This window comes from Cherax quadricarinatus, chromosome 8, assembly GCF_038502225.1.
Source record: "Cherax quadricarinatus isolate ZL_2023a chromosome 8, ASM3850222v1, whole genome shotgun sequence".
Lineage (NCBI taxonomy): Eukaryota > Metazoa > Arthropoda > Malacostraca > Decapoda > Parastacidae > Cherax > Cherax quadricarinatus.
The window spans coordinates 25,973,448-25,986,194 of NC_091299.1; the positions used below are offsets into that span (position 1 = coordinate 25,973,448).

The window sequence follows — 12,747 nt, forward strand, 5'->3', positions numbered from 1 at the left end:
GGGGGTGGGGGCAGAGTGCCCAAAGGGGGCTGCTGTAGGGTTGGGGTTTGTGATGGGGGTGGGGGCAGAGGGAACAGTGTGTAGGTTTTGGTTGAGATTATTCAGTTGTTTTGGGGTTGTTGTGGTTGGAGTCCTTCTGTGGGTGTCTCTGTAGGGTGTATTTGCCCTTCCACTTGAGTCTGGGTTCTGCTCGTCTTCATTGATGCTTTCCGTTCCTCCTTTCGTCATTGTACCCTCTCTCTCAGTATTGTCCTTTCCTGCTGTGTTCTGTCGTGATCGAGGTACACTCTCCGGTACTCTGGATTGTTCCTCAGTCGTGCTTTCTCCTGCAGGATCCTGGTTCGAGCTGATTCTGCCTTGAAGATTACTTTGACATGCCGTCTCCTTCTGCCTGCAAACCACCCAATTCTCCGAAAATTTGCCACCTGGGTCATGTCTCCCTCACCTATTGCTTTCCAGATACCTTTGATTGTTTTCTTCTCCCCCTGGTTTCTTTCATCATAGGTTTCCCCTTCAACTTCTTGGAGCCCGTAGACAAACACGGACCTCTCCCTCTCCTTCTCCCACTGTGTCTCTCTTTGCATCCTCTGAGGTGTTTTAGCTCCTTCCATCGAAACGTTCCTGCCTTCAACCCCTGCCCTTGCTGCAGCCTCTATGCTCAGTGGACTGTCTTCCCTGCTCAGCTGTTCCCTGCCACTGTAGTTGACTGTTAGAGTCTCTGCATAAGTCATGTCTCCTGCATTGACTGCAGGCTTCTCATTTCGTCTTCCTGTACTCATCTTTTCCTGAATTCCTACAGCTGCCTTCAAGAGAGAGCTGGACAGATGCCTAAAGTCAGTGCCAGATCAGCTGGGCTGTGGCTTGTACGTTGGACTGCATGCAGCCAGCAGTAACAGCCTGGTTGATCAGGCCCTGATCCATCAGGAGGCCTGGTCGTGGACCGGGCCGCGGGGGCGTTGATCCCCAGAATAACCTCCAGGTAGACTCCAGGTAGCCCCCTCGTCTGTGACTAGTATAGAAGTTCCTGATATCATGTCTGTACTGTCATTTGTCTCTCTATTTTGTTTCAGGTTTTTTAGCTCCTCTTCTAAGCACTTTATCTTATCTTCTGCTGCTAAGACTTGAAGTTCCCGCTTCCTGCTCTCTTCAGCTATCCTCTCCTCCATTACCCTGCCGAGCTCAGCTAGCTTCCTTCCCCACTCTTCCTCCATTTTTGTGAGCTCTGCCTCCCAATCTTTCCTCCCAGGTTCCTCCCTCCTGGGTTCGACCTCCAGACCCCTGGGTCTCCGCCCTCTTGGGTTACCCATTTTTTTTTTATCACGGAAAGGAGCTTGTGTGTGAGAGAGACGGAGGGAGAGAGAGAGAGATAGTGAGAGAGGGAGAGAGAATGCTAGGGAGAAGGCTAGGGATAATGAGTGGGAAGGGAGTGTGTGTGAGTGTGTGTGTGTGTGTGTGTGTGTGTGTGTGTGTGTGTGTGTGTACTCACCTATTTGTACTCACCTATTTGTCGTTGCAGGGGTCGAGTCACAGCTCCTGGCCCCGCCTCTTCACCGACCGCTACTAGGTCCTCTCTCTCCCTGCCCCATGAGCTCTATCATACCTCGCCTTAAAACTATGTATGGTTCCCGCCTCCACTACGTCACTTTCTAGGCTATTCCACGGCCTGACTACTCTATGACTGAAGAAATACTTCCTAACATCCCTTTGATTCATCTGAGTCTTCAACTTCCAATTGTGACCTCTTGTGTCTGTGTCCCATCTCTGGAACATCCCGTCTTTGTCCACCTTGTCTATTCCGCGCAGTATTTTATATGTCGTTATCATGTCTCCCCTGACCCTCCTGTCCTCCAGTGTCGTCAGGCCGATTTCCCTCAACCTTTCTTCATAGGACAATCCCCGTAGCTCTGGGACTAGTCTTGTTGCAAACCTTTGCACTTTCTCTAATTTCTTGATGTGCTTGACTAGGTGTGGATTCCAAACTGGTGCTGCATACTCCAGTATGGGCCTGACGTAAATGGTGTACAGAGTCTTGAACGACTCCTTACTGAGGTATCGGAACGCTATCCGTAGGTTTGCCAGGCGCCCGTATGCTAGGCAGACACTAAAGAACAACTAACTAGTTTACAGAAAAATTATACTCTGGAAATTCTAGAAAATAATAATTTGCCCATGAAACAAAAACTCTGGAAAATAATAGTTTACCCATAAAACAAAAATTCTAGAAAGTAATAGTTTGCCCATAAAAAAATCTGAAAATTAAGTCCATAAAAAATTCTGAAAAATAATAGTTTGCCCATAAAAAATCATGGAAAATAATAATTACGCTCATAAATATATATGGATAATAATAGTGTGTCTATAACATTGGCAAGACAGACGTGGGAAGCTTCTGGAAACACGGCTGGTCAGCTGGGTTTAAAACCTATCGAGTACAAGAGGGACACTGAAGCTACAGTGTTGCCTGTTCTTCATCTGTCGGGAATCCCCAAGACTTTAACTTTTGCCGTCTCCTCTACTTAATCTTCAATTGTCTTCTGTGTCTTCTATTCCTATCCTGTCTTTATGTACTGAGGGAGGTTTGTCCCAAGGGAGTTTTGTCATACCCTCGTGGGCCAGTTGTCCTCCTGCAGTGCTTCTCTGTTCTCGTGTTTCTTTTACACTACCAATCTCATCTACTACTACTCAGTCAAGCTGAGGGACTGACCACCTCATATACTATTTCTCCAAGGTTGATGGACTGGTTACATCATTACATCATCTTCATCTCACTACCAACACTTGCTGCCTCTGTATTCGACTGAAGAAGTCTACTGTGTAGGTGAAACGTTTCAACAATAAAGATACCCAACTGCTGCACATTTCGGCATTTTATACCTTTTTTTAACAACTATCTTTATTGCTGCTACGTCCTCATTACAACGTGTGAAAATTATTATTATTATTATTATTATTATTATTATTATTATTATTATTATTATTATTATTATTATTATTATTATTATGTGAGCAAATCACCTGCAACAGGCTTACAGTGCATTACCTGACTTATTACCTGCAAGTAATTTGGGTGAGGTAAGTGGGACTTAAATCATAGCAGGTCACTGAACTGTAACTCCCTCGTTGCCCACTTCCCACCACTTTCACAAAAAGCTAGACCTGATATTAAATTAATAATTATAATATTAAAACCAGCTACTCTGGTAAATTAAAGTTGTGGACTGTTTATAATTACGTTTGCTGGGTACACAAAATATAATTGGTTATTACCACTTGCCATTTAATTAATGTAGATGGATCACACCACAACACCTGCCTAACACTTGGCCAGCTAGAGATGTAAATGCAAGGGCTAATGGTGCACTTCCCTGTGAGCGATATTTGCATCCCTTATCTTCTGCCATCCACACGTAATTCTTGAGGTCCAGCAAATTTCCTGTCCCAGTTCTTCAGCAGAGGACATTAACATGCGTTTCTAATTACAAATTCTGGCCGAAAAACCCCAATTGACCCTCGAGAACGCCCAATCACATTGCACAACTCGTTCAGTGTTCACACATTAAATTCTATATGTCGTCTCCCTGCCTCTGCCTCACTTTCCGGCTGTTCCACATCCCCCTTCTCTTAAAAATTTTCAAAGGGTCCAAATAATATCACATTTTATTACACAATTATTATATTATTCATTTAAGAAATTACGTAAAAAAAATTCCACACTACTACTGATGCTACTTCTGCTACTGTCTCTCTTCCCTCGGCTGTTCTGTCTTCCGACCTCCGCCTTTTTTCTCTCACTTGTGATGTGAGAACGGTTCAGGGATAGACCGAAACATCATGTGCTAACGTTCTTCTCATATCAGGACGTGGAAGGCTTGTGACCCGTGTCAGGACACTGCCCTGGCGACTGTTACAACAATAAATTGTTATTGCGTGTTTCAGGATTGCTTGTTCCAGCCAGGGTATGGTGACTTTTATTGTTCCAGCCAGGGTATGGTGACTTTTATTGTTCCAGCCAGGGTATGGTGACTTACTGTTCCAGCCAGGGTATGGTGACTTTTATTGTTCCAGCCAGGGTATGGTGACTTACTGTTCCAGTCAGGGTATGGTGACTTTTATTGTTCCAGCCAGGGTATGGTGACTTTTATTGTTCCAGCCAGGGTATGGTGACTTTTATTGTTCCAGCCAGGGTATGGTGACTTACTGTTCCAGCCAGGGTATGGCGACTTTTATTGTTCCAGCCAGGGTATGGTGACTTACTGTTCCAGTCAGGGTATGGTGACTTTTATTGTTCCAGCCAGGGTATGGTGACTTACTGTTCCAGTCAGGGTATGGTGACTTTTATTGTTCCAGCCAGGGTATGGTGACTTACTGTTCCAGCCAGGGTATGGTGACTTTTATTGTCCAGCCAGGGTATGGTGACTTATTGTTCCAGCTATGGTATGGTGACTTTTATTGTTCCAGCTATGGTATGGTGACTTATTGTTCCAGTCAGAGTATGGTGACTTTTATTGTTTTAGTCAGAGTACGGTGACTTATTGTTCAAGCCAAGGTATGGTGGCTTTTATTGTCCAGCCAGGGTATGGTGACTTATTGTTCAAGCCAAGGTATGGTGGCTTTTATTGTCCAGCCAGGATATGGTGACTTATTGTTCAAGCCAAGGTATGGTGGCTCTTATTGTCCAGCCAGGGTATGGTGACTTATTGCTCCAGCCTGGGTATGGTGACTTATTGTTCCAGCCAGGGTATGGTGACTTTTATTGTCCAGCCAGGGTATGGTGACTTATTGTTCCAGCCAGGGTATGGTGACTTATTGTTCCAGCCAGGGTATGGTGACTTTTATTGTTCCAGTCAGGGTATGGTGACTTTTATTGTTCCAGCCAGGGTATGGTGACTTATTGTTCCAGCCAGGGTATGGTGACTTTTATTGTTCCAGTCAGGGTATGGTGACTTATTGTTCCAGCCAGGGTATGGTGACTTATTGTTCCAGCCAGGGTATGGTGACTTTTATTGTTCCAGTCAGGGTATGGTGACTTTTATTGTTCCAGCCAGGGTATGGTGACTTTTATTGTTCCAGCCAGGGTATAGTGACTTTTGTTGTTCCAGTCAGGGTATGGTGACTTTTATTGTTCCAGCCAGGGTATGGTGACTTTTATTGTTCCAGCCAGGGTATGGTGACTTTTATTATTCCAGCCAAGGTATGGTGACTTTTATTGTTCCAGCCAGGGTATGGTGACTTTTACTGTTCCAGACAGGGTATGGTGACTTTTATTGTTCCAGACAGGGTATGGTGACTTTTATTGTCCAGCCAGGGTATGGTGACTTATTGTTCCAGCTATGGTATGGTGACTTTTATTGTTCCAGCCAGGGTATGGTGACTTTTATTGTTTCAGACAGGGTATGGTGACTTTTATTGTCCAGCCAGGGTATGGTGACTTATTGTTCCAGCCAGGGTATGGTGACTTATTGTTCCAGCCAGGGTATGGTGACTTATTGTTCCAGCCAGGGTATGATGACTTATTGTTCCAGCCAGGGTATGGTGACTTTTATTGTTCCAGCCAGGGTATGGTGACTTATTGTTCCAGCCAGGGTATGGTGACTTTTATTGTTTCAGTCAGAATACGGTGACTTATTGTTCCAGTCAGGGTATGGTGACTTTTATTGTCCAGCCAGGGTATGGTGACTTATTGTTCCAGCCAGGGTATGGTGACTTATTGTTCCAGCCATTGTATGATGACTTACTGTTCCAGCCAGGGTATGGTGACTTTTATTGTTCCAGCCAGGGTATGGTGACTTATTGTTCCAGCCAGGGTATAGTGACTTTTTATTGTTCCAGCCAGGGTATGGTGACTTATTGTTCCAGCAAGGGTATGGTGACTTATTGTTCCAGCCTGGGTATGATGACTTATTGTTCCAGCCAGGGTATGGTGACTTTTATTGTCCAGCCAGGGTATGGTGACTTATTGTTCCAGCCAGGGTATGGTGACTTATTGTTCCAGCCAAGGTATGGTGACTTTTATTGTTCCAGCCAGGGTATGGTGACTTTTATTGTTCCAGTCAGGGTATGGTGACTTTTATTGTTCCAGCCAGGGTATGGTGACTTATTGTTCCAGCCAGGGTATGGTGACTTATTGTTCCAGCCAGGGTATGGTGACTTATTGTTCCAGCAAGGATATGGTGACTTTTATTCCAGCCAGGGTATGGTGACTTATTGTTCCAGCCAGGGTATGGTGACTTTTATTGTCCAGCCAGAGTATGATGGCTTATTGTTCCAGCTATGGTATGATGACTTTTATTGTTCCAGCCAGGGAATGGTGACTTTTATTGCTCCAGCCAGGGAATGGTGACTTATCGTTCCAGCCAAGGTATGGTGACTTTTATTGCTCCAGCTAGGGTATGGTGACTTATTGTTCCAGCCAGGCTATGGTAACTTATTGTTCCAGCAAGGATATGGTGACTTTTATTCCAGCCAGGGTATGGTGACTTATTGTTCCAGCCAGGGTATGGTGACTTATTGTTCAAGCCAGGTTATGGTAACTCTTATTGTTCCAGCCAGGGTATGGTGACTTATTGTTCCAGCCAGGGTATGGTGACTTTTATTGTTCCAGCCAGGTTATGGTGACTTATTGTTCCAGCCAGGGTATGGTGACTTATTGTTCCAGCCAGGGTATGGTGACTTTTATTGTTCCAGCCAGGGTATGGTGACTTTTATTGTTCCAGCCAGGTTATGGTGACTTATTGTTCCAGCCTGGGTATGGTGACTTTTATTGTTCCAGCCTGGGTATGGTGACTTTTATTGTTCCAGCCAGGTTATGGTGACTTATTGTTCCAGCCTGGGTATGGTGACTTTTATTGTTCCAGCCTGGGTATGGTGACTTTTATTGTTCCAGCCAGGTTATGGTGACTTATTGTTCCAGCCTGGGTATGGTGACTTTTATTGTTCCAGCCTGGGTATGGTGACTTTTATTGTTCCAGCCAGGTTATGGTGACTTATTGTTCCAGCCAGGGTATGGTGACTTTTATTGTTCCTGTGTACTGTGAGTTTATATTCTCTAAAACAAGGAATAAGGGAATCCATCAGCACATATACACTGAGAGACATTCACCGTTCAGTATATACATCTTTGTCTGTGTCGATTTATCTTATTGTGAAGGCATTTGTTGCTTGTGTTAACAATTCTATTACACATAACAAGAAACTGCCGTATAGCCGCATTAGGAGAAAGACAGCTGATCAGGCTGAGGAAAGAAGTATGTGAGGAGGTATGTGAGGAACTCAACATGAGATTTAAGGAAGTATTTACAGTAGAGACAGAAAGGACTCTGGGAAACAGGACAGAGGGGAACACCAACAGGGAATATACCAACAAGTGTTGGATGACATACACACAACTGAGGAGGAGGTGAAGAAGCTGCTAAGTGACCTTGATACCTTAAAGGCAATGGGACCAGACAACATCTCCCCGTGAGTCCTTAGAGAGGAAGAAGAAATGCTGTATATGCCATTAACCACAGTCTTTAACACATCCCTTGAAACTGGGCACATACCTGACGTATGGAAGACGGCAAATGTAATTCCCATTTTTAAATAAGGAGACAGAAAAGAGGCACTTAACTACAGACCAGTGTCTCTGACGTGTAGAGTATGCAAAGTCATGGATAAGATTATCAGGAGGAGAGTGGTGGAGCACCTGGAACGGAACAAGAGTATAAACGACAACCAGTACGGATTCATGGAAGGCAAATTCTATGTCACAAACCTTCTGGAGTTTAACGATAAAGTAACAGAAGTAAAACACGAGAGAGAGGGGCGGGTTGATTGCATTTTCTTGGACTGCAAGAAGGCCTTCGAAAAAGTTCCTCACAAGAGATTAGTGCAGAAGCTAGAGGATCAGGCGTGTATAACAGGGAGGGCACTGCAATGGATCAGAGAATACCTGACAGGGAGGCAACAACGAGTCATGGTACTTGATGAGCTATCAGTGGGCGCCTGTGACGAGCGGGGTCCCACAGGGGAGGGTCCTAGGACAAGTGCTATTTTTGGTATATGTGAGTGACATAATGAAAGGGATAGACTCAGAGGTGTCCCTGTTCGCAGATGATGTGAAGTTAATAAGGAGAATTAAATCAGATGAGGATCAGGCAGGACTTCAAAGAGACCTGAACAGGCTGGACACCTGGTCCAGCAACTGGCTTCTCGAATTCAACCCTGCCAAATGCAAAGTCATGAAGATCGAAGAAGGGCAGAGAAGACCGCAGACAGAGTATAGGCTAGGTGGCCAACGACTGCAAACCTCGCTCAAGGAGAAAGATCTTGGGGTGAGTATAACACCAAGCATGTCTCCGGAAACACACATCAACCAGACAACTGCTGCAGCTTATGGGCGCCTGACAAACCTGAGATCAGCGTTCCGATACTTAAATAAGGAATCTTTCAAGATATTGTACACCGTGTACGTCAGACCCATACTGGAGTATGCAGCACCAGTTTGGAACCCGCACCGGGTCAAGCACGTTAAGAAATTAAAGAAAGTGAAAAGGTTTGCGACAAGGTTAGTTTCAGAGCTAAGGGGAATGTCCTACGAAGAAAGGTTAAGGGAAATCGGCCTGACGACACTGAAGGAGAGGAGGGTTAGGGGAGACATGATAACGACATACAAAATACTGTGTGGAATAGACAAGGTGGACAGAGACAGGATGTTCCAGAGAGGGGACACTGAAACAAGGGGTCCCTCTTGGAAGCTGAAGACTCAGATGAGTCACAGGAATGTTAAGAAATATTTCTTCAGTCACAGAGTGGTCAGGAAGTGGAACAGTCTGGCGAGTGATGTAGTGGAAGCAGGAACCATTCGTAGCTTTAAGACGAGGTATGATAAAGCTCATGGAGCAGGGAGAGAGATTACCTAGTAGCGTTCAGTGAAGAGCAGGGGCCAGGAGCTGAGTCTCAACCCCTGCAAGTACAATTAGGTGAGTACACACACACACACACACACACACACACACACACACACACACACACACACACACACACACACAGGATCCATACATAGCTTCTGTCCCTTCTCATGGAGCAGAGAGAGAGTGGACCTTGTAGCGACCAGTGAAGAGGCGGGGCCAGGAGCTATGAATCGACCCCCTGCAACCACAATTAGGTGAGTACAGAGCGCGAACAAAAGGGCAATCTAGGGAGACATTCTTCTGGATATACTCAGCGGCATTCTTAAGGTTAATGCATCGCTGCAGGCTTTGCCGGTCCATTAACCTCGGCGTAATCGACCTGTCAAAAGATATTGGGTCGCACTGCTAGGAATCCGTTTGCGAGAGCTCAGCTCCGTCGGCACTAACATACCACAAGTCTTAACAGCCTGGCAAGTCTCTTCGCTATCCCCACACAACTTACTACTTAAATCTTTGGGAAACACTATTTGAGGGCTCTAGAGAGCACCCCTGCAGCAGGAGGCTAGAGGTCTTTCACTTCCACTGAAGAGAGATTGCAGGCTCCATCCAACGTTTTCGTGGTATTCTGCCTGAATGTTCCAGTTTTTTTGTACCTCTACATACGACTATAACTTAAATGGTTATCATCATAACCATAATTTTTAAAGAGGTGGACTGGTAAGCCAGTGGAAGGTCTCGGTCAGATGACCAAAAGTTCCAGCGGTGGGTCATCATATGACTAAGACTTGCGTCAGGAAACATTTGGCCTGTTTCCTAACAAATCTTAGCTAACCTACCAGAGACTGGTTCTATAAAGTTGGCCACCCTCATCCTGTGCTTGATTAAGGTTACTGACAGGAAGGCTTTATAGAAGAACTCCAAACCTGTCGCACCGCTCAAAGACTTGCTGAAACTGAACAACTCTGATTCCTGTGTTGTAAAGGCTTCCATACCCACTAATGTAAGTCCTTGCTGAAGACTTGTCTGCTAGAGGGATCTAAGTGACGCGGAAGAAACTGACAGTATTAATAAGCTGAAGGAGTTCCATCTATCATCACAGCATACGAACCTGTGAATGGAGGAACACACCAGTACTTACCTCTGTCCTTTCTAAATCTAAATTTATGTAACTTAAATCCGTTATTTCTGTTTTTTTACCAGATTCGATATCCTCAGCATTTTATTAATTTCACCTTTGTTTATGCCCAATATCCACTTATACACTTTGATGATATCTCCTCGCATCCTGCGTCTCTCCAGAGGGTGAAAATTCAAGGCTCGAAGTCTATCTTCATACGGGAGATTTCTTATACAGTGAATCAACTGTCATCCTCCTCTGCATATTCTCCGATGAATTTATATCCATTACCCCGCACAGGAGTGTTATTGAATTCTACCGTCAAGCAGACGCATGCAGAATTCAATCCAATAATACCTACCTGACTTTTTTTTCAGTCTTAATGCTACTGACGGACTTAAGTTGCTTTTGTTTATCACCTGCTCTAACCTTAATTAATTCACTGTAGGGGATTACCCTGACCATCATCGTCAGTGTGGATGCCTCACGACGATCAGCAGAGGTAAATACATTGCTGAATTATTTTTAAGTACAAGCTTCACTCTAGTTAACGACGAGAGTGGAACTGGCGAAGATGATCGTACTAGAAACACTTCAACTACAGATTTATTTTTGTCTTCCCCCGTAACATTACTTGGTGCGTCGCTTGTGTCTGTTTGGATAATGACCACCTCACCATCTGCATTTTTGATGACTGAGACACTTCTGTCTCTCCTTCAGTCCCTCAAGGATCACCCACTTCAATATCTCCAGGAACGACTTTGACACTAAAGTACACAAATGTCCCGCGAAAGTAGTCATAAGTATCATTATCCTGTGTGCGGGATAATTGTTTATTGTTCCAATCACCGTACTGTGACTTTTTATTTCTGAAAGGTACACAGTAACTAGGGGTGTAAAGTTAGCTATATCTAAGACCTCGAAACTTACCTCGATTCTGGTTTCCTGGTGGATACCAGAATGCCTCAGGTCACTCGCTCACAGGAATAGACTTCCGAGGATTTTCGATAAGTAGATAACCACACAAAACCTTTCAGAATGTATGAACGCCCGGGCTCAGGCCGGACGATGCTATCAGGCAAGCTATAGATGACTCTTGGCTGGGTTGTTTCAACTTTGAAAGGACTCAACCAATTAGCCACGTCTGGTCTACTGTATACTGCATCACTAAGGAGAACTCGACAATCCATCTCACAGTCAACACCTGGATGGTCACAACAAACACCTGCCACTCACCTGGATGGTCTGAATAAACACTTGCCACACACCTGGATGGTCTTGACGAAACATTTGCGGCAGACCACACGGTGACCACACGGGAAGGTCTGCATTGTAGCCTTGGCGTTGACGCAAATCACACACTGCGAAGAGAGAGACATCTGTCAGTCATCGAGCTGTACTGCAGGGCTCTTCACGCTGACAGGCACACATCAGTCGTTAACTCCACCACACTACTGGCTGACAGACATAACAATGAACAGGAGCCACTATGTTGAGAGAGAGAGAGAGAGAGAGAGAGAGAGAGAGAGAGAGAGAGAGAGAGAGAGAGAGAGAGAGAGAGAGAGAGAGAGAGAGAGAGAGAGAGAGAGAGAGAGAGAGAGAGAGAGAGAGAGAGAGAGAGAGAGAGAGAGAGCGAGAGAGAGAGAGAGAGAGAGAGAGAGAGAGAGAGAGAGAGAGAGAGAGAGAGAGAGAGAGAGGGAGAGAGAGAGAGAGAGAGAGACTGAAATCCAGTTGGGACAAAATAATATCGGGAATAATCCACCTTGCTTGCCTTCCGGGTTAATAATCTTGGGTTACAATGTGTATTGGTGGAGTAATCGGGTTTCAAGTCTATCCACCACACGAGGGTCATTAAGACTACGTCACAAGTTGACCGGACAGGAATACTTTAACCCCTAAAATATATACACTGGCATACACAGTGTATAAATTCTTGTATAAAATTGTAACAACATTCGAAAAATGTTCATTTAACAAAATAATTATTATTAATTTCATAAGATATATATACTTATTGAGAGGTATGTCTCTCACAGTATATATCACGTGAAGAAGGGTATGTCTCTCAGTGTTATATACCTCGTGAAGAAGGGTATGTCTCTCAGTGTTATATACCTCGTGAAGAAGGGAATGTCTCTCAGTACATATAACTCGAGGAGAGGGGTATGTCTGGCTCGCCCATCATCCATTGTCTCCAAGCTTCCTGACTGAGTACTAGCTCGACCATCATCCCTTGTCTCCAAGCTTCCTGACTGAGTACTAGCTCGACCATCATCCCTTATCTCCAAGCTTCCTGACTGAGTACTAGCTCGACCATCATCCCTTGTCTCCAAGCTTCCTGACTGAGTACTAGCTCGACCATCATCCCTTATCTCCAAGCTTCCTGACTGAGTACTAGCTCGACCATCATCCCTTGTCTCCAAGCTTCCTGACTGAGTACTAGCTCGACCATCATCCCTTGTCTCCAAGCTTCCTGACTGAGTACTAGGTCGACCATCATCCCTTGTCTCCAAGCTTCCTGACTGAGTACTAGCTCGACCATCATCCCTTGTCTCCAAGCTTCCTGACTGAGTACTAGCTCGACCATCATCCCTTGTCTCCAAGCTTCCTGACAGAGTACTAGCTCGACCATCATCCCTTATCTCCAAGCTTCCTGACAGAGTACTAGCTCGACCATCATCCCTTATCTCCAAGCTTCCTGACAGAGTACTAGCTCGACCATCATCCTTTATCTCCAAG

The 12,747-nt window shown here is 45.0% G+C and overlaps 1 protein-coding gene across 1 annotated transcript in view; it reads right to left on the reverse strand.

The window, feature by feature from the left end:
• Positions 1-12,747, reverse strand: part of LOC128685452 (vitellogenin-2) — a 219,192-nt gene that overhangs the window by 44,462 nt on the left and 161,983 nt on the right. The window contains exon 3 of the mRNA XM_070082733.1: positions 11,277-11,369. Within this exon, the coding sequence (XP_069938834.1) occupies positions 11,277-11,369 (93 nt within the window). The remainder of the gene's footprint in view (positions 1-11,276; positions 11,370-12,747) is intronic.